The 25,179-nt window shown below is 33.0% G+C and overlaps 3 protein-coding genes and 1 non-coding gene across 5 annotated transcripts; 1 reads left to right on the forward strand and 3 right to left on the reverse strand.

Annotated features, from left to right (window-relative positions):
• Positions 1-1,326: 1,326 nt before the first annotated feature.
• On the forward strand, positions 1,327-1,399 carry TRNAK-CUU. The gene has a single exon. It is a non-coding gene; the product is annotated as a tRNA-Lys (tRNA).
• Positions 1,400-2,220: 821 nt separating this feature from the next.
• Positions 2,221-9,753, reverse strand: LOC123920218 (ATP-dependent RNA helicase DEAH13). 2 transcript variants are annotated; one of them, XM_045972424.1, is made up of 12 exons: positions 9,443-9,753; positions 9,160-9,293; positions 8,330-8,408; positions 8,170-8,256; positions 8,027-8,076; positions 7,857-7,917; positions 7,393-7,770; positions 6,789-7,034; positions 6,443-6,673; positions 5,710-5,826; positions 4,346-5,563; positions 2,221-4,050 (listed from the first exon to the last, which is right to left on the reverse strand). In XM_045972424.1, the coding sequence occupies exons 2-12, from the start codon at positions 9,207-9,209 to the stop codon at positions 2,533-2,535; spliced, it is 4,035 nt and encodes a 1,344-aa protein (XP_045828380.1). In that variant the 5' UTR covers positions 9,210-9,293; positions 9,443-9,753; the 3' UTR covers positions 2,221-2,532. The 2 variants fall into 2 exon arrangements, with proteins under 2 accessions (XP_045828380.1, XP_045828381.1); XM_045972425.1 differs by having other exon boundaries at positions 9,160-9,255; positions 9,443-9,694.
• Positions 9,754-11,041: 1,288 nt separating this feature from the next.
• LOC123920219 (protein transport Sec1a-like) lies at positions 11,042-20,683 on the reverse strand. The gene is made up of 21 exons (XM_045972427.1): positions 20,602-20,683; positions 19,257-19,312; positions 19,082-19,163; positions 18,514-18,592; positions 18,272-18,322; positions 18,036-18,132; positions 17,769-17,801; positions 15,816-15,941; positions 15,246-15,437; positions 15,084-15,167; positions 14,901-14,999; positions 14,740-14,816; positions 13,917-14,013; positions 13,524-13,649; positions 13,335-13,430; positions 12,759-12,881; positions 12,506-12,586; positions 11,921-12,129; positions 11,717-11,807; positions 11,542-11,631; positions 11,042-11,095 (listed from the first exon to the last, which is right to left on the reverse strand). The coding sequence occupies exons 1-21, from the start codon at positions 20,681-20,683 to the stop codon at positions 11,042-11,044; spliced, it is 2,025 nt and encodes a 674-aa protein (XP_045828383.1).
• An 829-nt stretch (positions 20,684-21,512) lies between these two features.
• On the reverse strand, positions 21,513-24,895 carry LOC123920220 (vestitone reductase-like). The gene is made up of 4 exons (XM_045972428.1): positions 24,750-24,895; positions 23,149-23,670; positions 22,277-22,472; positions 21,513-21,727 (listed from the first exon to the last, which is right to left on the reverse strand). Exons 1-4 carry the CDS (start codon positions 24,874-24,876, stop codon positions 21,583-21,585), a joined length of 990 nt encoding a protein of 329 aa, XP_045828384.1. The 5' UTR covers positions 24,877-24,895; the 3' UTR covers positions 21,513-21,582.
• Positions 24,896-25,179: the final 284 nt, after the last annotated feature.

Raw genomic sequence — 25,179 nt, forward strand, 5'->3', positions numbered from 1 at the left:
TTAGTTCTTTTTTCTTTTTTTAAAAAGTTATGTAGATTAGTCTTATAGAACAAAATAAAAGAATTTTTTTTTTCTTTTATGGTTACAAGGCTAATCAAAACAAAACAAAAAACAAACAGAAAAAAGAAAAGAGAACTATTCTCTAATGTAAAAAGTTACAGTCGCGTCGCTCCGAAGAATATCAAAGAAACCTTATGGGGGAGATGCATGAATCGTGAGATCAGAATCTGAAGAGTGTTGCAAATGGTATTGTTCCTTTGAGATATCAACTCTTTGATGTCTTGAATCAACACAACATAAACATGATATTTGATATTGGGACCTTTAAGGAGGTTGATGCAGTGGAGAGAATCGGAGTAGCAGACTAACTCATCAATAGCCAAATAACTTTAACTTTATTTTTAAAGCACTTATTTTGAACTTTATTTTAAAGCAGCTTTTAGACCGTAAAAAAGTCGGGCCAAACGATACCTAAAAATAACTCACCAACAATGAAAATGAATACAAAAATAGAAAATTGATTATTTATTTAGTTTGAATTGAATTAGCTAAACATTTAGTAGTGTTTTTTAACCTAACTTTTTTGACCTCTAATAGGCATCTTAAGGTATTTTTATGACTAAATTTCTTTGGACTCGTTATGAGGCTAATTCTCGAGATAACAACAGGAATTGAGCTAACTTTTTGACCTCTAATGGAATATGTGATTTTTATACACAAAAAAAAAAGAAGAGGAGTATGTGATTTTCTCGGTCAAATAATTAGCTAAACATTTTATCCGAATAAATATAAAACCAAAATGGATCACAAATAATAAAGTAGATAAAAGTTTGAAATGGATCACAAATAATCAAAATAATAAAGTAGATAAAAGTTTGAAAATTATTTTAAACTTAAATGTGATTTCAATGTATTTATGAAATGAATATATGAAAATAGAGATTAAAGATTAATAGCACAACTATTAGAATAAAAAATTGGAGGTATATAAATGGCAAATCCTATTTTTGCATGTCTTACCAATTCAAACAACATTCCTCTATTGTGGTACTATCTCAAACTAATGGTATAATTTACATGGAAAATAAGGGTGGAAATGAAAGATGAAGAAAATGAGGAGTTGAGTTTGAAAACAAAATAGGTTAGTGGTGGTAGGAGTTGAGAATGTTGAATTTATCCTTGAATATTTTGGAGGAAAAATTTAGTGGAGACGTGATAGGATTATAATTTAGTACAACATATTATGAGAAAATTACAAGGGGAAAAATAAATTTGGTACTCTTATAATTGACGTTATAATTCAAATTAAAGAAATTAAAATTAATAGCCCGTCTAGCTCAGTTGGTAGAGCGCAAGGCTCTTAACCTTGTGGTCGTGGGTTCGAGCCCCACGGTGGGCGATTTTTGAAAAACTTAGTTTTTAGCTTATTTTCATAAACTTTATTATAGAAATAGCTTTTTCATAAGCTACTTAAATAGAATCATAGTTGGCTTGGATCCTTTTTAATCTACATGTTTTAAATAAGAACCCTTTAACTCAGCCTACCACAAAATGGTCAAAATATGCATCTCATCTTCACAATCTCCATTAAAGGAATGCTCCTAACATTTATTTTTCAGGTAACTATCTCTTTGCATGACCTTTTTTTTGGACAGTAGCTGCTACAACATCTAAGAATTTTTGCAATCTATATGGTCGCCCCGTCTAATACACTATGGTTGCTACCACCAAAGTCCTTTAGGAGCTGGCCGTGGCCACAATCATCTTCATGTACAACCTATCACCACGACTATCTGTCATCGTTGTTGCTACCACTAGTGTCTCAAACGTTCGAGTGTGACTGTTTATAGCCTCTGCTATGTTTATTTCAATTTATTTTTTGTCAAAGAAAAAAAAATGATAAAACCGTTTCTTACCAAATGCTAACATTTTCCTTATTTTTTTCTTCTATCATCTCTCTAAAGGGAGTGAAGTGACCAACATTATGCGTCTACATTGCTTTACTTTTAAATTTACTCAGATGATTTATTTGATTAGCACCTTGTAATTGACAATATTAGTGTGTGTTACACAAGTTTTTCCTACTAATTCAAATGATGGAAGGGAGTTATCGATGACCAGATTATCAATCAAATTCATTGTAAATTTATCTATCAAATTGTTTTCTCCTCCAAACACTGCTTACCAAACAATTACAAGGAAAAGATGTCACACAAAAACTTGCCTAAACTGGTAATACATAACTTAGAGTCACTTTAGATTAACTTGAAGCAGATGCAAATACTAAAAGAATGAATAATCTTGCAATAACTAAATTATGCTTATACAACTCTAGTATAAGTTAAAATAGCTTCTGTATCTCAATTTTTTCAGAAGTTCTCGTGTTTAACTTCTACAGCTCTATAAGGACTTGGAAGAATCATAAACTTGTTTTGAATGATAAGCTCTAGAAACTAATCTTAACATAGCCTTAAACTATGAAACAACCAAATGTAGGAGTTACATTGATGTTTTAACTTAACTGCTGAGCAATCATTTCCGCGATTTAGATTTTCCTTTCAACTTTCTTTTGACACTTTTATGCAGAGGTTGTTCTTGTGTCTCATGTAGCACTTCACCGAGCATTTGTAACCATAGCTCTTCAAAGTGATTGCGATAACCTTGCTGAAACCAATCCAAAATTTCTGGAAATAATTCTCTTGGATTCTCCTTCCACACCGTTCTTAACATGGCAGAGCTATCGATCAACTTGCTTTTTAACTTACTATAAAGATTTCCTACCCTTTTTTGACCAAAAGATTCTCTCCTCAAAAAACTTTCAGGAGGGGCTGACATGTATTTCCGAACAGATTTTAAACACGGACACACCTGACCTTCAAGTAAAGCATAGGCAAACACCTGCACCCGAAGCTCAACGTTGCTAATGGGCATTGAATGCTTTGGAAGCTGCCAACAGAAACGTCCAAAGGTTGGGATAACCCAACATTTTACTTCATCAGCCTGCGCATCATAAAATGGTCTGGGATCTTCCAAGGGTGGAGAGAAGCTGCATGAAGACTTGGCATTCTCAACTAGCCAAGATGGATCCACACTCGTTACTCCATGCATGTATGCTCTTTTCGCACTCGTCTCCCCTTCTTTGTTTGGTCTTTTTGTCTCTAATAGTTCATTGTAAACCAGAAACTCAGGGCGTGCAGTAGAAACCGATGACCAACGATGAAGGAAAATACTTTCATCGACCATGGATGATTGATACCTACCAGCACGAGTAATTGTCCCTCCATCAGCGACCCTAGAAGAAATTGGAATACGTTTAGCAACCCTATCGGCCCAACCAGCACATATTGCTTGACAAATGAGCCTTTCCTCAACCAGAGGGAGAGGATAGTGCGCAGAAGAAATTCGCCAAGCATGTTCCACGTCCTCTAGAGTTCCATGAGTCCATGTGTACTCTTGTTCTAAACCACCCTTATCACTCTGATAAAAGACCAATTTGAGTAGTTGCTGTCTAAGTTTGGACATTTCATCCATGGTTTTGAAATGCAATGCATTGTCTTCACAGAATTGTACCGAATTCTGTGAATGTTCGAAACACTGCAAGGCATATGCTATGGCTAGGGCATCACTGCTGACAATTCGAAATTTTTCACGAGCAAGTTTAGAGGTTTCTTTTAGTTTCTTTCTCTTCGTCTTTTCTATTTTATGAATATTTTTCTCATCGTCTCCAATGCTAGATTTCTCAGACATTTCTGAATCTTTGCTGCTTCCTTCATATTGCATTACAAAAGGATTTGGCAAACTCAAAGCAGCAGCAGCTGCAACAGCATATGCCAAAAGCAGACTTGAATTACGAATATGCTTGTGCCTTGTATTTTTTATAACAGTAAGGATCATTCTAGAATGACGAGGACTCAAAGGATAATGTGCCATGGTTTTTCCCAAAAGTGTAAGGTCATCTTTACAATCAAGTGCTTCAAGAGCTCTCAAGCAATTCTCAGCTTCAACCAGGGAAGCAACCTTAAGAGGAGTAGGAAACGGGAAGTTTTTAACCTATATAAAAAGATCATAGAAATGAAAATCAGTTTGACCAGGAATTGAGTAAATCAAATTATCAGACAATAGAAAGGCTCAATAAAATCATGTGGTATAGTATACATTTTATAGTTCATGAGCAAAACTAAGAATATGAATAGCATATAATGCCTTAAAGGCTAAAACCAAATTGTTAATGATATATAGTGGAAAAATTACTTGCATCCCATCTGGTGGAAGATAATGATAGCACCCAACATAAACAAGTAGATGGAATGAAAACTCTTAAGTAAAATCAAAACATCAAACTTACATCCTTAATAAGCATGGATTTCAAGTAAAGGACAACACCATGAACAGGCACTTTCTCAACTTCAGCAGGAGAGAACCCAGGAAACTCATTATTAAAAGCTGCAGAAGAATAGAGACGATAACAGTGTCCTGCAGCAGTTCTTCCAGCTCTGCCTGCTCGTTGAGCAGCAGATGCCTTACTTATAAATTTCACTTCATATGTCTCCATGCCATTAGTGGAATCATAATTCTTCACCTTTTCCCTTCCAGTATCAACCACATACTTTATCCCTGGAATTGTTAAAGATGTTTCCGCAACATTTGTAGCAACAACAACAAGCCTCTCTCCTTCCTTGACTTCTTCAAATACACGAAGTTGAGCTGCAGCAGGCAACATAGCATAAAGCGGTAGAACAAAGAGTGCCCCCGGAGAAGAATTGTGATTTTCTCTAGCTATTTTCTCCCTGCAAAATGTTGATGGGTCTAAACCATCTTCTGTATTCACAGAAAATGTCCTCTTCCCATTTGAGGAACTTAATGGAGCTTGCGCGGACAAATTTTCAAACGCGGCCTTCAATGAAGCAAGATTTTCTTCCTTTCCTAAGACATCCGCGATATTACTATTGTTCTCTGAATCCTTGCGATTATCATCATCATCATTGAATTCCAATTCACTCTCTGTTTCTGAATCATAAGAATCAGATTCGTTCTCATCAAAATTATTGTCATCTTCATCATAACCGCTAAACCTATCAGTTTGCTGGATGGATGATTTTCCAGGCATCTCAAATGCTTCGTTAATCTCATTAATATTTATTCCCTCAACAGAACTTGTTTCATGGACCCCAGTGCCACCATTTTCCACAGATCCTTTAACTTTTTTCATGACAAACTCCTTTGAAGCTCTGCGCAGCTTCCTGCACAAGTCCTCTACTTCCCTTTGTCCAGTGACAAAGACAAGTATGCCCCCAGATGGCAACTTCTTGTGAATTGCCAAGATCTTCTTATATGCCGCACCGACATAATCTGTTATCTCGGTTTTTTTGGCAAAATACATCGTAACTGGAAACTGCCTCGTAGGAACTTCTATCACCGGTGGAGGAGTTTGGAATAACTTTCCAGAAGTAAAATCTTGTACTCGCAAGGTGGCACTCATCAGCACAAGTTTTAATGGAAAAATCATTTGTTCTGGACTTATACTTTCTCCTGAAAGGATCACCTTCTGCTGATCGTTATAAATCTGTCATAATAGCAAGATAATGAGCATGCAGATTAGAATGTTGATGGCATAAGTAATATATGCAGGGAAATTACAAAATAATATATTACAAAATTAAATTTCATTTCATTTGTTAAATATTGGTAAAATAAAACACTCTGATATACCGTTTGGCGTTGTATAATTACACGCGAGAGAATCCCGATCAGAATGTCTGTGTTCAAGCTCCTCTCATGAGCCTCGTCAAGAATTAGGACAGAATAACGCCTCAATAAAATATCATTCTGCATCAGGAGGTATTCAGTTAAACAACAAAAGTACATATGATTCAGTAATTCATCTTGTTTTAGAGTAACTAATATAAGTAAGAACAATTGCATCGGACCATCATATCCTAGAATAGTGTAGTGTGGAATCATCAATATCATAACAAAATAATAAACAATAGCAACACTGCCACAGTACTAGCAATGATATTTGCAACTATTATGAGTAATAAACATGAACATGTGAAAGAGGAAAATTTTAATCTTGTCAGTTTCCAATTTAATGTGATATGAAATATACAGAATCATAAAAAGCACATATATTCACATACAGATGATAATGTTCTAAAGTATTTTGCCAAAAAATGCATGTTTCTAATTAGATTATTTCCCTGGAATGATGGACTAAGATGTTCTACAATGAATAATAAATTCAAAGATTCTTTCCTGCAATAAGTTTATTCAACTTACAAGGATCCAAAATACAAACAAATATTACTAACTTTCCCACAAACTGAATGAAGGTATCCGTATCACCCTATTTATCATTTCTGACAAGACAAGCCTACAAATTTGATAAAAGAACTCCATAAAATGAAAATATCGGAAACATGTCAAGGTAAAATATAACAACCTGAACTTCTCGTAGCAAAATTCCATCAGTCATAAACTTGATAGAACAATTATCTCCAATTTTCTTGTCATATCTAACTTGAAAACCAACCTCCTTCCCAAGACGAACACCAAGCTCATACGCCACACGCTTTGCTGTGGCAAGAACAGCTACCCTACGTGGTTGAGTGACACCAATAACACCACTGCGGCCATGGAACTTGCTTGAACCATAGCCAGCTTCATAAAGAAACTGATAAATTTTGAAATAATAGTAAATTAATAGTATTATTATTAATCAAAAGGTAAGCTAGTTTTGAATGATAGACAATACCATCATACCATACTCAAGTAAAAGGTATACTAACCTGGGGAACCTGAGTTGTTTTACCACATCCAGTTTCTCCACATACGATGACACTGGAATTGTAATTTATAGCTTCCATTATCTCTTGCTCCATCATGACTATAGGAAGATCCTTTCTTTTCTCTTGAACATCTGATGGCCTATATACATGCACAACAGTAGCAGGAGTCAAAAGCCTCTGTGCAGAAACATTTGGAAGGTTGCTCAATTCATTGAAATTGGTGGCCGGCTTCTCATCTGTCATGTCCTGTATCAGGTAAACAAGGACAAAAAGCATTAAACTAACTTGCAGATACTCAATAAGGATTAAGGATATCTCTTAAATCAGGTCAACAATTAATAAAAAAAAAAACTATTAATTAACCATCATAGAGATTATAGGCATACTGCAGTGCATATACAAGACGACTTCTTCAAAATTAAGAGGATCGTATATGAGAAAAAGTGTATTTAAATATACATACAAAAAAACAAAAGATAAACAAATATAAAAACTAAAGCTTATTACTTCGTATGTGTCATGCATTCAATGTTCCAAATGAAACAAACACTTTGTATCTTGTAACTTGATTGCACACACAACAATAACCGACAAGGGATTATACCTTTGACTTCGTGCTTTTTATCTCATCAATAGAACAAGAAGTGGGAGAAGAACTTTTGATTTCATCAGGTTTCTTGTCAGTAGAAATGTCAGCTACAGGTTCAGCAACAGATTCATAATTTACAACTTCATTTCCATGAATTGGTTCTTGTGAAGACCCCAAAGGAGTGGATGTTGTATATAAGATTTCTCTTTCAGTTATAAAAGGTTGAATGATGTCTTTTTCCTCAGATTCCTCAAGAATATCTTCATCTTCTGACTCAGGCTCGGTTATAGAAGGAAAATCCTGTTTCTTGGACAGGTCATCACCATGTGGAACCTCCAATCCTTCTTTTAATAAATGTACTGCTCTCCTACGCTTTTCCTTCACAGTCTCTTCCTAAAATATGTTATGGCAACAGTCAACAACCAATCTCAAGACTTATAATGTTTTCGTAAAAGTATCATTGTTTCTGAAATACAAACCCGGTTGATATTGCATGATGATTGCAAAAGGGGAAAAGCGTACTCAGGAAGCGTGTTCTCACTGAAACAAGAATTGAAAAAAGTTCCAAATTTTTATCAACGACTTAATGCTTGCCATAGAAAACAGCATCGAAGCAGCAACTGTAACAAGCTATAATTCATTAACTTACTTTAATGTCTTAATGGCTTTTTCCATCAAAAGTTGTTTATTCTTGTCATCCTACACAAATGAAAGGAACCAAAAAACTGAGACCCTAAACAAAAGCAAAGAGAACAAAAAGCACTCCCTTATTTTTTTTTCCACCATACAAACCTCTGCCTTGTTCAGCTTCCTTTTCTGAGTTTTGCTCAACTTCTGTTTCTTATTTGATTGAACTTTTCCACGTCCCTTCCCCCGTTCCTAAAACAACAGAACTTCGATCAGACAAACTACATAAACATGCAAGGAGACATAATGTTCAGACTATCCCTACCTGTTCCACCCCTTTCCTCTTCTTCATCTTCTTAGTTGGCATAATCAGTGGATTAGTATCCGGTGGCCGTGCTCGGACCCTGGTCCAGGAGGTGCAAATTTTTAATCAATACTTTAATATATATATATATATATATATATATATATATATATATATATATATATATATATATATATATATATATATATATATATATATATATATATATATCCACTTGAGTATATACAGACCAATAATATTATTAGAATCCCCAAATTGCAAGATGCATTTGGACAAAATTATAAACTACAAACAAGCTGCAACCAACAAAACACACAAATAGTTATCAGAAGAACCCCCAATTGAAGAATCATTCCAGGGAGTGCACCTGCACCCTCTCACTTACTAACAGTACCGTCCCTACTATCACCATCTCCATAACTAATTCAAGAAAAAAAAATCATAAGAATCATTTATATCAGTTTTCCAAACATTATTCCCTACAACATTGGTTTGTTCAAATTCCACTATAATGCGGCTATTTGACAACACTGCATCAAATCATATCTCACCTCACTACTGCACCACTTTGTTGTATTAGTTCTAAGAAGACAGTGTAAAGTATCCCACCAAATTATCCTACTACACCCCACTTTAACTATATGACATGATGAATGCTTGATTTCTATAAGATGTCAATACAAAATTAATTTACACCGACGGAAGATATCCATTAAACTCTTCTAAAGATAGGTCCGCAATTATTTATGTATATGATTGAATGCATGTGTAAAACTCTCCATACCAAAAGTGCATACCAATTGAACTGTTAAACAAAAGGGATGATTTACCTTCGAGATTTAACCTCAACATGGTCTCCAGAACTTTCCAAAGGTTCCATTTTGGTGTCCTTAAAATTTAGAAGCTAATGTTACCACACACCAGAGCTAAGAAGTTTTGTGAAGATTGAAGAAACTGTTAATAGCTGAAAACCCAAAAATAAAAATATAATTTTTTTCATATTAACGGCATAAGCAAATAATAAACAAGAAAATTCAATGCATTAGTTACAAGTTACTCAGATAAGAGAAAAAGAAGTTTTTTTTTTTCTGAAACAAAACAGTGGAAACAGACCTGAGTGACGGCGGTATGGAAGAAGCGATGACCGGACGGTGGTGAAGGAAGTTCCGGCGGCGGTGGTTTGGAGAGAGAGAGAGAGAGAGACGGCGCGGGTGTGATGTTGGATTGTTTTGGGGAAACCTTCAATTTTTGTCTACTGATGTCTCAGTTCCAAAACATCACTGAATCAAGGTTTTGCATTTAAAATTTATGAGTAAAAAAAAAATAATAAATTGTTTTTAACCAAAAAATACCGATGTCCAAAAGAAACCGAATTTCATTCTCATTCTCGGTAGAAATAATTATTTGTTGGATTTTATATACCCCGTCGACCAAATTCTAGATTCCTTTCTAAAAATAAAAAATTAATTTTTTTTTTCTAAAAAACCCCTAAGATTTAGCAAACATAATTAGAGGGCTCCTCAAAAAATTAGAGGTGTTTGCGGTTTGGTTTGCACTACTTTTGAAATAAAATTTATCCGATCCAAAAATAAAATAACTTGTAATTTGATTCAGTTTTGGTTGATTGATCAAAATCAAATAACTTTGATCTGATCCAATTTAGTACGATTTAATTTGGATCATTTTTAGATATCAAAATTACAAGTTGTCAATTTTTTTTAACATAAATTGTCAATTATTTTATAATATTAATATTATAAATATGAAGTAAAATTTAAAATATAATACCTTACCAAAAATAATAGCATACAATATATTAAAAAAAAGGTTAAAAACCAAAGTAAAATATATATATATATATATTTGTATGTCATTTGGCTTGATTTGGGTCGATTTTGAAAAATATAATTCGATCAATGGGTTTTATAAAAGGACATCCAAACACATCTAAAAATGTTTGATTTTCTGCGGTTTTCAATTTTTTGGATAAGTGTACGATTTTAATTTAGATCAATTTGGATTTGAACAACCCTAATAATAATTGAGTAAACCATCAAATTAGTCCCTAATTTTGTAAGATTCTTTTAAATATGTCTATGACTTTATAATATTTTAAAAAGGTCGCCGACTTTGTCAAATTTTACTCAGTCTTTCTCATGTCCTCATGAACATAACTCAGTTAGTAGAGTTAGTAGAGACATTGCATGTTATACGTAAGTTCCTGGTCTTTTATGAAATGAGACAACATATTTTATTTGTGTTGTTCCTCCTTTTAACTTTCTTCTAATATATTTACATACCAATAGTCTTTTATGAAAAGAAAATCAATCATATTATAAATTGAATATGATTCCACTTTAGTTGCAATCAATAAATATTCACATTGAGCTCATACGTTCAAGAGATTGGAAGTCAGAGCTTAACTATATAAGACTTTAGTTTTGTTGATGTTTGTTGCAAAGTGTAATTAACATTAAAAATGGGAGAACATGGAAGAAGTAAATATAAAAGCTATACTTTATTAATTTCCTTTCAGCTGAATTTGAATTATATATATGACAAAATTTGTGTAACCAAAATTGAAAAGGGACCTTGTTTTCATCCATTGTAAAGGAAGCATAAACTTTCTATGTCTAAAGAATTAAGGGTGACTAATAATTGATACAAAAGTGATAGCCAACTTGCTGGCAGTTAGCAGTACTCAGAAACAATTCATATTCCAAGGCCGTCCAGTGCAATATGACTGTCGCATAATAACTTCAATTTCTGCACATTACACAGCATCAGGAGAATCAATTATGCAATCAGCAGCTATGGCTCAGACGCCAAGACAGAATCCACTCTCTAATTCTCAAACTCGAAAAAGAACACTCAATATTTGTAAATTTCATGATCAAAATGCATGAAGAGATTGACCTTATTTATACTAATCCTAGAGGCCAAATTGCAAATGAAATGGTTGAAGTAATTAATGCATCAACGGAAACATGATCTAGTAAAAATAGAGATTGTCAAACATAGTGACTTGAGTGGCTTAAATTCGATAATAGGGTGGTGGATATGGGGAAAAAGAAAGAATCCTTCAAAATCATAGAACAGTTTAGAAGTTGGTCAGCTAATATAAAAAGGACATTGCTCAGATAATAGTCTGCATTATGAAAGCTTTGTACTACTTGGGAGGAAATAGCAAAACAGTGTTAAGGAGTTATTACCGTAAGATATTGTGGAGGATCATCCATGGAAGTGGTGCCTAGGATTACTTCCCTTTTTAGTTTTGTTGTCATTTTGTGACAAACACGTAGCTGAAAATATCAAAATAACAACATAAGATGGGATAACAATTGCAGCATCCTAGATATGGTAGCAGAAAGGTCGTTCACATTTTACCTCAGATCGAGTAGCCCCGCCAATAATAAACACAAAGATTCGCTTTCCCATCTTCTTGAAATCAGCAGTTACGTTCTTTAACGTGGAGTCACTAAGGAAGATTAGAAAAGCTGTAAGTTCAGGACTAAAACTGTATCCGTTTGAAAGCAGAACTGATTTCCGTTAAAAGAAACAAATTTATGTTTAGGTAATAGTTCATGTCACCTTGAATATCCATCGTCAGAAGTACCTCTCTTAGCCCAATTGGCTGTCCGTCTAGATCTCATTGAATGAGGAGCGGTGGTCGGAGGTGGAGCTGTCTGATTGCTTTTACCGGATTGAGTAGAGTTTGCTTGTGGAGCAGGAATCGGTTCATTTTTACATGCATAGTCAGTCTTTGGCAATCCACCCTTATTAAGACTTTGAATGAGCTCCTGACAAATGCAATGCCAACTATGATTTACATTTGATCATATACAATACTAAAACCATTCATGCTATAATTAAACAATAAGATTTCTTATGCAATTTCCTTAGCAAGTTTAACAGATTCTTCTCATACAATTCCAACAACAACAAAAACTTTTCTCATTAATATGGTTCATGAATGCATCTTAAAAAAAATATGGTTCATGAATAACTTGATTTGTCCCAGTGGATTAATCAAAATTATTCGACCCATTTTGTCTAAATGAGTTGTTGGCCTCTAGGAAAGTTCTACAGAGTTTGTTTGAGAGAACACAAATCTGAAGACAGAATTTTGCACGCAATAAATTTGGCAAAGAAGTTTTGCATGATCTTTAGTCATACCTCCAAAACGGGATAAAATCGAAATAGTGACCATTGTTCTTCCTCTTCGTCAGTACGATCCTTGCGTGCTGCTTGCTTTGTCTATGCAAGAAAAAAAATTATTTTATAGATAATTTCATGCAAAATAAAGCATTCACACAAGGGAATCTATAAATAATATATTTTTATTTGTATTTCTTAAGTATATAAGTCCTCACTTAACATGTTTCCTCCTTTTGACTTCTACCAGCATGAAATGAGTATATATGTTTACCTTCTGGTTATTGAACTTCAATGAGAAACCACCGCCAGTAGTAGCTGCCTTATTTTTTGATGATCCCGCAAGTAGTTGCATATTACTGATAACTTTCATGTCATCGGGCGATAGTTTTGCCAACTAGTTAGATAAACAAAACCATCAATAGTGCATTGGTTTATAGTATTGCATTTGTTTATAGATGCTGAATGTCTAAAAAATCAGACTGGACCTTAACCTTAGAAATCAAACATGTAGAGTAATTTAACAGGCAGCCTACTTTGGCTAGTGTCTTAGACACCACATCCAAATTTATTTAGCGATACAAACCCATATGGACAAAAATAATTTACAAAATGAGACTTGAATATCTAGCAATTCAGAGCTTAGCACAGTCACCAAAGTTTAATTCAGTTAATTTTACCTACCAACTTTGTAAAGAATATGAATCTGATCAGATTGTGAACATCTTTACTGATTATGGAGTTAGGAAAAGCAGGCATAAATGGCATATTTTTAAATCACAAACCTAATAAAGAAACATAATTAGTAGAATTTATGAACCATGTAAGATTCATAGGAGTTGGTATTGACCTGCATTAGCTTTAAACCTTTATCACCCTCAAACTTCTCAGGGTAGACTGTTGCATAGATCATCAACAACCGTAGCTTATATTCAGGAGTCATATTCTGCATGTGGAAAAAAATTATAAAGAAATTGTACATTGTAAGTTGAGAAGTATATTATATTGCCTAATCGGACATATGGATTCGGCACAAGACCTGATTTGTTCTTAAAAAGTTAATAACGTCCTTGGCTTGAGCATCCCCGAAAACAAGATCCTGCTCCAACTGTCCTAGCCCTCGGAGATTGTTTTCTCTGATAATTGTGTTGATCTTTCCAGCTATCTGCTTTGAAATAATCAATCAGAGTGGTCAGGATAGAAATATGTTTCTTATTTTTGTTGAGACCCTTATCAACTTATAAGAGTTGTTTATTACAGCTTTGCGTGACATAGTGAGCGCGAATTATAAAAAACTATGCAATTTCAGTCCTCTTACATTCTATTGCCATTATTCTTATTTCTTAAGGTGCAATCAAATACTGGTCCTCGATTATCTATAAATAATTTTTTTTCAAAAGACAACAAAAGTAAGATGGAAGAACTCAATCACCTCTACATGGAGTGAAATCTTTTCCATTTGCTCAGTGTATTGAGGCAAAGCTTGAACCATTTTTTGCAAATCTCGTGTAGATAATTCACCACCATCTCTGCAAAATATAAAATTTATAGGTCAAAAAAGTGCTTATCCACTGTAGAGAAGCACAGTTATCCCATTTGTGTTGAGAAGATTCTCAACAAAACACTCGCCTGTCTGGAGAAGGGTTGAGAGACTATAAATATTTCCATTTGGATGTGACTTGGACCAACACAATTTATTAATATGCAACTGTAGAGTAAAAACATATTCATTATGAATCATTTTTATGAAACGCCACATTCAGTGTGTGCCCAAGCCTAGGGATGGTAATGGGGCGGGGCGCGAGTAGTAATCTCATGCCACCATTCTTGCCAGATGAATATTTACAGGAATATTCATCATGCAAATTTTGAACAAATTTGGATTTTAATTTTATATATCTGATATCCACGAGTATGGATACCTCAATATCCCACCCTCCCTATTAAGTCTTGTTATATAAATATAACATAATCGTATTTCACAAGGAAGTTAAGAATTCAAGGGTTGGGATCTGAAAATTAGATGTCTTTGAATTGGCTTATTTTGTGTTGAATCAAAACTTATAATGAAGAAACCTCATGAGGTATCTTAAAATAATAAGCGGTTATTTCTCAACATAAAGGCTTTCACAAACATGCTATATGTAAAAGAAATAATGACAATACATTGAAAGCAAGGGCCTTAATTTAGACCAGCATTTCACAAAATGGATACTATTTTCTCGTAAAGCAAGGATTAAGGTGTCAGTGAGAACCTTGAACTTTGGTGAATTTGTGCTGCTTTGTTCTTTGACTTAAAGGTGGTAAACTTTTCATGCAATCTCTCACTAGCCTGAAATTTAAGTTGTTAAAAGAGCATTGAGATTTGATTTCATACAAATGAAATGTATGTAGATAAAGAGCGAATAAGATGTACATCTGCTATATGTGCATGTCGAAGTTCAAGCCAGACTGAATCATGTTCTTCTAGAAGGACCTCCTTTTTCTCAGGTGGACCTCCGGATTTGCTGGGAACCTAAAATGATTTCTATCTCAATCAAAAGCAGCCAAATATAAAATCTTGTCAACATGATAAGGGAAGGAAAGAAGAATATCATACCTCATGCATATATTTATTTCCATCCATATCCAACAAATCATGGCACATAGCATCATAGGTCCATTCATGAATGACAGGAGCAATCTGTGGTGCAAATTCATCACAATCATAAAAAATGAGATATAAAATGAAAGATTCATACTAAAGAGAAGTATTTTTAACCTGATCAATGGTTCTGTCAATAATGATCAGGTCGCATGTTTCACTCTGTGGAAATTTGGGAATAGTAGATTTATATTTAGAAACCATGTCCCAAACTGCATCAGCAAGCTTGCTAGGAACTAATTCACGACCTGCTGTTGGATTAGATTCGTCACTTTCCTTTGCTGAACGATACCACACATTCGGTAACTCCTAATGAGATAGAGATATCAATATATAATCATTCAGAAACTATAGAATACCCAAATCCTTATCAACGAGTTGCACTGAATTTTCAACTTATTACTTTATAGAAAGAATTGTAAATTATATAACTATAATATAACTAGATATTTCACAAAACTCCATGCATTAAATAAAGCTAATGAGACAGGAATAATCTCATAATTTCTGTAAATTAGTAGCATTTGATTATTATATTTTTTCTTAATATTTGAGTTCAGAGGTGGTATAACCGTAATCATCTTATTGCCTCATTAAAATTGAGCAAGAAAAGTAGTCCATTAAAACCTTGACTCAAGTTAAAATTACAAATATAAAACATGAGGTGTGGAAGTGTTAGAGTAATACCTTCAGTGATGCAAAAACTGTAGCTATTCGAATTGCCATAGTATTCAAGCAAGTATTAAATCTACGAACATTGTCCATAGTGCCGTAAAGTTCTTGCAGGGCTGTTTCTTGATCAGTGGAAAACCCCTACACAATATAGATTTAAGAATACAAATCAAGTTTTCCCCTCATTCACACATTATGTAAAAAGGTCAAGGCGATTCTTTGGTTAAAAATAAATACAAAAACAAGTGTAAGCATAGTTGAATCAGAGTAGCTTCTTTATACAATGGCATTCAGAAAAGATGGATAGTTAATTTTGGATACCACTTCGCATGATATCCAAGGGTTTAGGAGAAGCACATGCTTTTTTCTTTTGGGCAAAAGCATGTGCTAAGAGTATTTCAACTCACTTAAAACTAAGGGCAGCCCAGGTGCAACGGTTGGAGCTGCTGTGTGATCATAGAGGAGTTTGAGTTGTGATGGGAGTTTTATAGCACTAGATTATCATTTTTAGGAATAAAAATGAATGCCTGTAAGTATACAACAGTCTCCAATTTGTCAAATTTTACTCTGTCTATGCATGTATGTCTGGTTACATGCATGTAGTAGATACACATAACTTCAGGTATAGGATGAAGAACCTACATGCCATTAGACGAATGGATTTATAGTGGTATGATTCTTACAAATCCAAGGGTTTGCTTGCTGATTTTTTTTCTCTCTTTTTCTAGTTCCATAAGGTAAGGGGCATACAAAATTCATTTCTGCTCCTTTACCCATGAGAGGGGATTATTTATGTGTGTTCATGCCCCACGTCATGTATACATAGATAATAGTTAACATAAGATATTTTTAGGCGGAGCAGTGATTTGGCGCTTGGTCCTACGAGTCAGTTCTAGTGCTGCTCTATCTATATCATTTGTTTTCACCCCACCTAGCAGGCAAGCTGATTTGCGCAGCATTACAAATCATATTTGGATATTCCTTACCATGATAATAGTTCATTTATCTGAATTTCACCTTCATTGGAGATAAAACTATGTCAAACATTCTGTATCAGCTGCGGGGTAGGGAAAAGTATTGACCCAAGGTAGGTAGCTAAAAGTATTGGAGATAAAACTATGTCATCCACTCTTAGTCTCTGTGTAGACCTAGAAAATAGTCTAGTATCTGGAAAGGTGCATGCAGGCTACATCCAGGCAGCCAATCCATATCAATCCACCTTTTTTTTTCAAACAATTGAAACATCCCTCATTTTAAAAGTTTTTCCACCAAACTAGCATCTATCTGGAATATCATACCCTTTATCATAAAGTTTTACCAGCTAGCAACCAAATTACATGGTTGACTATGGTTATTAAGGAATTGATACTTTCTCTCTTCTTCAACCAATCTAATTATTGTCCGAAAGAAACCTCCGATTACTTACATTTATAGTGAAGTGCAAAACAAGAACAAAACCATCTAAAAGGATTTTATCACTATTTTATCACTAGCTCAAACAACATAATAATGTTGGACACCTGAAGAGCATAAATGTCGTATTATATGATTCCATTTGTCCAATTTCCATACATTTTGATTAAGTTGTGAAGGTATTATATATCGCTCATGTCATGTCAATTACTAACTTTGATATCATTGCAAATTGCAATCACAATCACAAGTTCCATGACCATGTGAACACTGCTAAATTTAGATTTCAAAAATTAAAAAGCAATAAAGGCTTGGGACACATGACAAAGTCATGATTATAGAATGCTATCTCATAAATCAGTAAACTCATCCAGATAGTTTATTCTTACATCTTAGACAATAGCAGTGAATATTTAGAGTGGAAGGATTTACGACACTAGATTGAGATTAGACAGGTTGTGGACTAAACTACTAGTATTAATCAATGATGCAAATCCAATATCTTATGAGTGAAATACAATGCCAGAAACATGAAATAGTTTTATCATTATATACCTGGCTATCTATCGGAAAGTATTCCAAATTCATCTGCAAAATAAAACCAAAACTAATTTCAGTCAAAAACAATTTTTTTTTGAAGAAGCTAAATTAGCCCACCCAAATTGGCACCAGAGATAATCGAACCTCAGACCTCAAGAGAAGCACACTCTCAGGTCCCAAGCCAATACCAATGCACCAACCCAAGTGGGTTTCAGTCAAAAACAATTTGACAATGATTACTTGCTTATAAATACTGGATAGAAGGTTAAAACAAATTCTGACCTCTCTCAATGCGCCTATGCGAGGTAAGACACTTGTATCACCCTTGATGTGGTTTACAAGCTCCTTTGGGATTGGTGAGCAGAAAAATATATAGGCTCTGGAAAGTAGCATAGGAACAAAGGACCACCCCCCAATCCAAAGAAGAAAAAAGAGAAAGGAAAATAAACAATCAGTTTGATTCCAAGTATAAAAGATGAAACAATACAATATATGTGAAATCAAAAGTCTATGCATACTTCTTGTATAGGGGCTCCCTTCCAGACATATCAGACAAGAACATGACCACACTGCGTGCTAGCAAAAGAGATGTTTAATATGGATAAAGTATACAGGCGAAAAAAAGAGAGGAAAACATCAGTTGAAAATAAGCAGCATAAAAAATCAGATGAAAGTATACTTCCTTTTTGACTTTTACATGATTTTTATATTAGTAGCTGACATAAAAAATGGATATTTCTAATTAAGAAACAAAAATTACTTCTCTTTCGAAGGCTGGATGAAATAAACAGCATCCAATGATGGTAATGGTTGCCTTCTCCGGAAAAGGTCTTCCACCACTGTAATGAGATGCAAATAAGTTATATTACATCAAGTAACCACAGAACTTCAATGCAGAAAAGTTGGTCGGTGAATATCAGGACAAAACATAAAAAACATTGAACAGCAGAAATCATCTAATTTATGCGCAATATTCAATGATAAGATTAACTAAAATCATGTGTAGAATGGTAATATGGCTTAATGAATGAGAAACATTGTTGCAAATAATATTTTGCTTTTCTCCGGTCACTAAGAATAGCACACAGTTAGAAATACTGAAAAATACTTTTAATCTCTGTCAGTTTTCTTAAAATTCTTGCAAGTAAGGAGTTTTAGCTTAACACTCACTACAAAAGTGATTAACCATTTATTGACAATGAGAAGTGCCTCTTACAAAGCTATTTAATTTTTTTCCTGTGCCATCAGTCAGAGCAAATGGGTTCTCAAACAAGAAATGCAGAAAACAACATTAACTCAGAAAAGCCATATCCTTTTAGAGTTCTTACAAGAAACTTCTTGGTCTGTAATATCTGCCATTTTACATGAATGTGACATAACTTTCACTGTAACTTTGTCCATTATGAGAACCTATCAGAATCCGGAAAAAAAATCTATCAACATCAGCTGTCAACTTGAATTAACTAAAGATAAAATACAAAGATAAACATATTAAAGCCACACCTTCCATGCTTTTGAATCCGGTGACTTTGCTGATCCAAGCATTTCATATAATAATCCTAGTAACATAGAACCATGAAAAGAATTTAGAAACAAGTCAAAAAAGTGAAGGTAACACATGCATAATACTTATTATGGTGCATTAAGAAGTGGTTATGAAGATAGTTTAAAAGTTACAACATATCCATAAGCTGTTTTCAGCTTACTTTTACAAGTTTATCATAATAGATTATGCATTACTTATATGCAGTGTTAGGAACCCAATAATTGGATTCCAAAAACATATCAATATTGATAAGAAAAAAAAAAATAAAGATACACCAGAGAAGATACTCTCTGTACACTGGTTTGAAACCAGTCAAAACAATATTTTTCATAAGATCCTTTCTAAGGGAATGGAAGTCTATATTTATAGAATTCCTATAAGGAGAGGGCAAAGATCAATGACAACTGGCCTAAAACAGAAAACTAACTGCCAGACAACTTACAAACAAACCCAACTAACTAAGATAACTAACTAACTAACTTCTATACCAACTCTTAACTACTATAATTTCCCTTCTATATCCTAACATGCAGCCATTCCTTTCATTCCCTGTTGGGCCTACTCCATTGTGTGTGTGTTTTAAAATGCTAATGTTAATATTGTTAGTAATATATTTTTTTTGAAGCAAAATATCATTAGTAATATTAACAACTTATTCATTGTAAAACCAACTTATACTTAAGTACTAATACATATAGTTAATCATTTTGTATAGCAAAAATGACTGCTTAATTGGATTTTGTCTTCTATTTTGAACTATGAGAAGTTGACAACACCAAAACACGTTCCAAAAATCAAAGCTACAACATATATTTCTTTTCCTATATTTTCTTACCAGAGCCAAAAGAATTCATACATTCTGAAATTAAATTCCTAAGAGCCAAAAGAAATGCAGACACAGAATAATAATTTAAGAAAATAATGTAGTTTTAACTATGTCAGTATGTAACTATAGTGTGTCCGACACTCGCATGTGTCTGACGTCGAACATATTTGATTTGAAGTGTTGGTGCTGCATAGATTGTGAGCTTTTTTTCAGAGCTCGGAATTGCTTCATCATGATTTGAACCTTAAGAGCCACAGGAAACGTTGCATGTACTCTCTCCGGTCTCATATATAATCAACAATTCAACGAATAACAGATGTATCTAGTCTGTATTATATAAATTATTCAACGAGTCTATAAAAAATCGATGTATCTAGTCTATATATCAATTATTCAATGAACCTATAATGTGAATCGTTGATGGAGAAACAAATGAAGTAAAAAATGAGATGTGAAGAGGAACGAAAAGATCTCACTATCGCGGCTGATATGACGAAAAGGCTTGTACTCGGATCCACCACTACTGCCATAGTTGGTTTCAGAATCTGATAGGGACATTGTTGTTGTTGCTGCAAGTTGTTGCAATTGAAGATGTGAATGGAGATTTGAGAATGGAAAATGGAGAGAGAAAACGGTTGGGACATTTGAGGGAGGGAAGAAGAAGAAGAATGAGGTTGAGAGAAAGTCGTTATGTGATGTGAGGACGTGTAATTTGTAACTCGACTTTCGGTTACGGGTTCTGCTCTCTGTGTCAAATTCATTGCGTTTTTATACCCACCTTCAAACGATGTCGTTTACTTTCTTCTCAATCAATATATATTACTCATTAGTCATTACATGGAAATTGAGTGGGTGTGTTTGACAAAAACCAAAAAACTAACTTAACTAACTTATAGCTTATGTTTATAGTTTATCCTTAAAAGATTTGTTTGATAATAATCTTTTTTTGCAAGCTTATATCTTTTTTTTTTTTTATAGTTTATAGATTATAACTTATGTTCGATAGTAGACTTTTTAACATTCATCAATCATTGAATGACATTTTGTGAATTTTTTATCTGATTCCATTTCCATTTTTAAATGGCATCAAACCCTAATCAAACTTCCTAAACTAGTTTTTGTTTTTTCTTTGGTCAAACCCCCTAATCTGTTTTGGATAAAATAATATTGGTGGTGTAGTCTTTTTTTTTTTAATACAATCCATAGAGTAAATAATCTAGAATTAGAATAAAAACATTTTTTTTTATGAAAATAAAAACATTAAATTAAAAAAAAAAAACTCACATCAAATTACACGAATATATCAAGAAGATACTCAAACTATCAAATAAAAATATTAAAGATATCCAAAAATAATAATATCTTAATCTATACACATTTTCTAATTTTTATTGACTAAACTCACACGTTGTATATCTCATTCTTTAATTAGTTCATGATAAATTTCATGATCCTTACTAAAGAATGCCCTTCTCTTTGCAGCACTGAATAGCTGCATCATACATATCATTGACACCATACTTAAACTTGAACCCACTATCCAAAAGCTTTCTTGATGATAACTCAGTGAACTTTGCATCATCATTTTTTGTCTCCATTGAACTGCAAAATAATTGCCAAAAATAGATATATTGAATCTTTTCTTTAATATATAATTATAAAATAAACAATATGTAAAAAATAAAAAGGTGAATCAACCATTTAGTCATTAAAAAATTTCAACCACATTACTCATCGTCACATGTTTTTAAGTATTAAATTTACTCACATTATTTCGCCTATCAACAAAAAAAAAAATTATCCACATTATCGATGACTTCAACATTTTAGATTTTAGACAATCGCTTTTTTTTTCTTTCAGTAGTACCGTACCAACAGTACAGAATTAGACAACAGTTTTTAAAATGTGGTTCTTTTTTATTTTATTTTCTTCATCATTAGTATCCGCCTCATTGGACCGTCTAATCTGGTTCGAGGGTCAGTTCTAGCTTCAGACCCTTCCCAATCGCAGTTGCGGGAGATCGAACTGTGATCATCCCTGCTAAGTTCAACGCCAATCACCGTTAGACCACTAATTATTGGTAAAATGTGGTTAGTGTTTTTCAATTTCATGTTATGAATTAGTGATTTACTAAAAAATATTGAACTTACTTTGGTATTGTAATGTGAAACTGTGGATATCTTTGATGAAGCAATTCATACAATTGATAGAATGATATTTGGTCAGAGGAACAAATAAACCTTTCATTAGCATTGTCACATTCAAAAAGAAATATAAGGGCACTTGTGGCATCATCTGTATGCACCATGTATGAGTTGGTGAGATACTCGTATCGTTTCTCGTCTCCTAAATAAACAAAACAAACACATGAAAATTACATCTCAGTTTCACTTGTTGATGAACAATGTGTTAGCCATGATGCATGCATCACAAATATTTAACCATATATTTGAACAATCTAAATCATTTAAAATTGTTTTAAAAATTTGATGTCATATTTGTTTCTCAAATTATCATGTTTCATTTTCTTTTATTAAAAAGCTTAAATGATCTATCATTATAAATACAACTCTAATGTTGTTAACTACATTTTGGTCGGACAGAGATGTAAACAGGATGGGGAATGAGCAGAAAGTATTTTATCATACAATTCTTCACTATTTAAAATGATCTCCATCCATGTTCTCATTCTCCGCTTTGGAGAGTATTCTTCAAAAATATTAAATTTTTATTATTTTCAATCAAACTAGTTGTAAAAAAAATCATAAAACAAATAAAAAATTAAGACATTATGAGTTTTGACAATAATAAACATCACATAAAAACAAATTTATGCATGCATTATGTCAAAGTATAAATAAATATAGTGTATATAAATGTTATTTTGATAAAATGTTCGGGGACAGAGTCTCTGCGAGATGGAAGATCAAAATTATCAACTTTCTTTTTATCAAACTTTTAGGTTAGAAAAAAGTATATATTATATGAAGAGAGAGAGGGAGAGAGAGAATGAAATACATACCAAAGATCATGGCTAGAGCTAAATAAACAGATGAAGGTATCATAGGACAAATAAATGGTCCAACAACCAAAGGAAGAACCAAACTAACAACTTCCAATCCATTCACTTTTCCAAACTCTAAAACACTTTTTTCAGTCAAAATTTTAGACACCATATAAGATGATCCAACAAGGTTACTACTTTTACATACCTCAATATCACTCCAATTATCTTCATCCACCACATCAAGATTCTTATCATTGAACATAATTGTGGTCAAACTAGAAGTATAAACCAATTTTTTCACTGTCCTTGATTCTGAACATGCTTTTAAAATTCCTAGTGTTCCTTCCATTGCTCTTTTTGTCACTTTTTCTTCTGGCTCTTGGTTTTGTACATCCATAGGATGTGCTAGATGGAAAACTCCAATACATCCTTGTATTGCTTTTTCAAAACTAGTTGAATCATCAAGGTCAGCATGGAAGATTTTTAGCTTCTTTGTTGCTTCTTGTAAGTTTGTGAGATAGCTCAAGTCTTTCTTTTCTGTTAAAAGTTCAAAAAAATCGACGTTAAATCTAGTTTTTGCATAGGTTACAATTTTCGCGCGTAAAATTAGTTATAATCTTTTATAATATCAAAGATCGCAAAACAATTAATTATAAGTACATGATCACCACAAATTTAAACTTGCTTAAAATTATATGGGTAGTAATAATATTCGTAAGTTTACATAATTTCAACATTCTTCTTATAAAAAAAGAATAATAATTTGGACTCCACATGTATGAATACAAATTACGGTAAGAATTAATAAAAATAAATTAGTATACTTAATTTGTTGTAGGGCCACCCTAGCATAAAGTTAGAGAAACTAGTTTTTTTTAGGGATTTGGCCCAACTTAATTATTTAGACTTTTTGTTTGAGAATTTAATAAAAAAAAATGATTTTGCGCGCTGTATGAAGGTCAATGGGCAAACACTTTGAAGTGTTTTTGAGTGAGAAAACTTATAACTAAAATATGCAAGATGAACAAAATTTAAAGAAATTTTCAAATCAATTTATATCTATTCAAACTCTTGAATCATTTTTTGAGTTTTTCAAATTGGAATTAAAGTTTTAAGAAAGAAGGTAGGGAGAAGGGATTCTACGTCCGAAAGAAGGAAAAGAGATGAAAATAAAAAAAAAAATAAAAAAAAGATAAAAATCTTTCATCTATTTTGAGAGACAATATAAATGTAACCGATACTTTTAAAATTTGGAGATTTTTTTTTTTAAATTCTCTAAAATCATTCAAAGTCCGAATTCTTTTTAAGTTTCCTAAATTAAAAATTGTAATCATAATATAAAAATTTCTCATATATATCACTTCCTTTTCTCCTCAAACCCTTTCCTCTCTCAACTCCAAATCCTTATAAAGATCCCAAAAACATTAACTCTTTCATAATTCACTAATTTTATGACTTCAACTCAATTTTGATAACTAACTAATATTATCTCCTAAAGTCTCCCTTAACTTTAAGGTCTCATCACCAATCAAAGAAAAGAATGAGTAGAATATGTTATATATTATTTTATTTTATTTTCAATAAAAAAAATGTTATATATATATGTATATACGTACCTTTATCATGGTGTGATCTAATGGTGGCATGAACTGAATAACCATGTTGAAGAAGCCTCATAATCAGCCATGATGCTACATACCCTGTTGCTCCTGTCACACAAACTGTACCTTTATCATCTGCCATTTCTTTCTTCCTCTTTCAAATTCTGTCTCTTTTATCATATTCTTGTGTAGGTGGAAATATTTATACATGTACAAGTTCAATTGAATGCCCTTAATTATTAGGCTAATTAATATAATTAAAAGGTCAACCAATAGTTAGTTGTTTACAATCGGGAGGAATATTTTATATAATTAAACTGACCCCGAATCAGATTAAACTGGTGGTGAAAGTAAAAAATAAATAATTAAAAGGTTCATGTGAGCATAGTATAGGTCACTTGCTAGGAATATTTTATATAATATGTAGGAATTGAGTATCTACTTA

This window comes from Trifolium pratense, linkage group LG4 (genome assembly GCF_020283565.1).
Source record: "Trifolium pratense cultivar HEN17-A07 linkage group LG4, ARS_RC_1.1, whole genome shotgun sequence".
In the NCBI taxonomy this organism is placed as follows: Eukaryota; Viridiplantae; Streptophyta; class Magnoliopsida; order Fabales; family Fabaceae; genus Trifolium; species Trifolium pratense.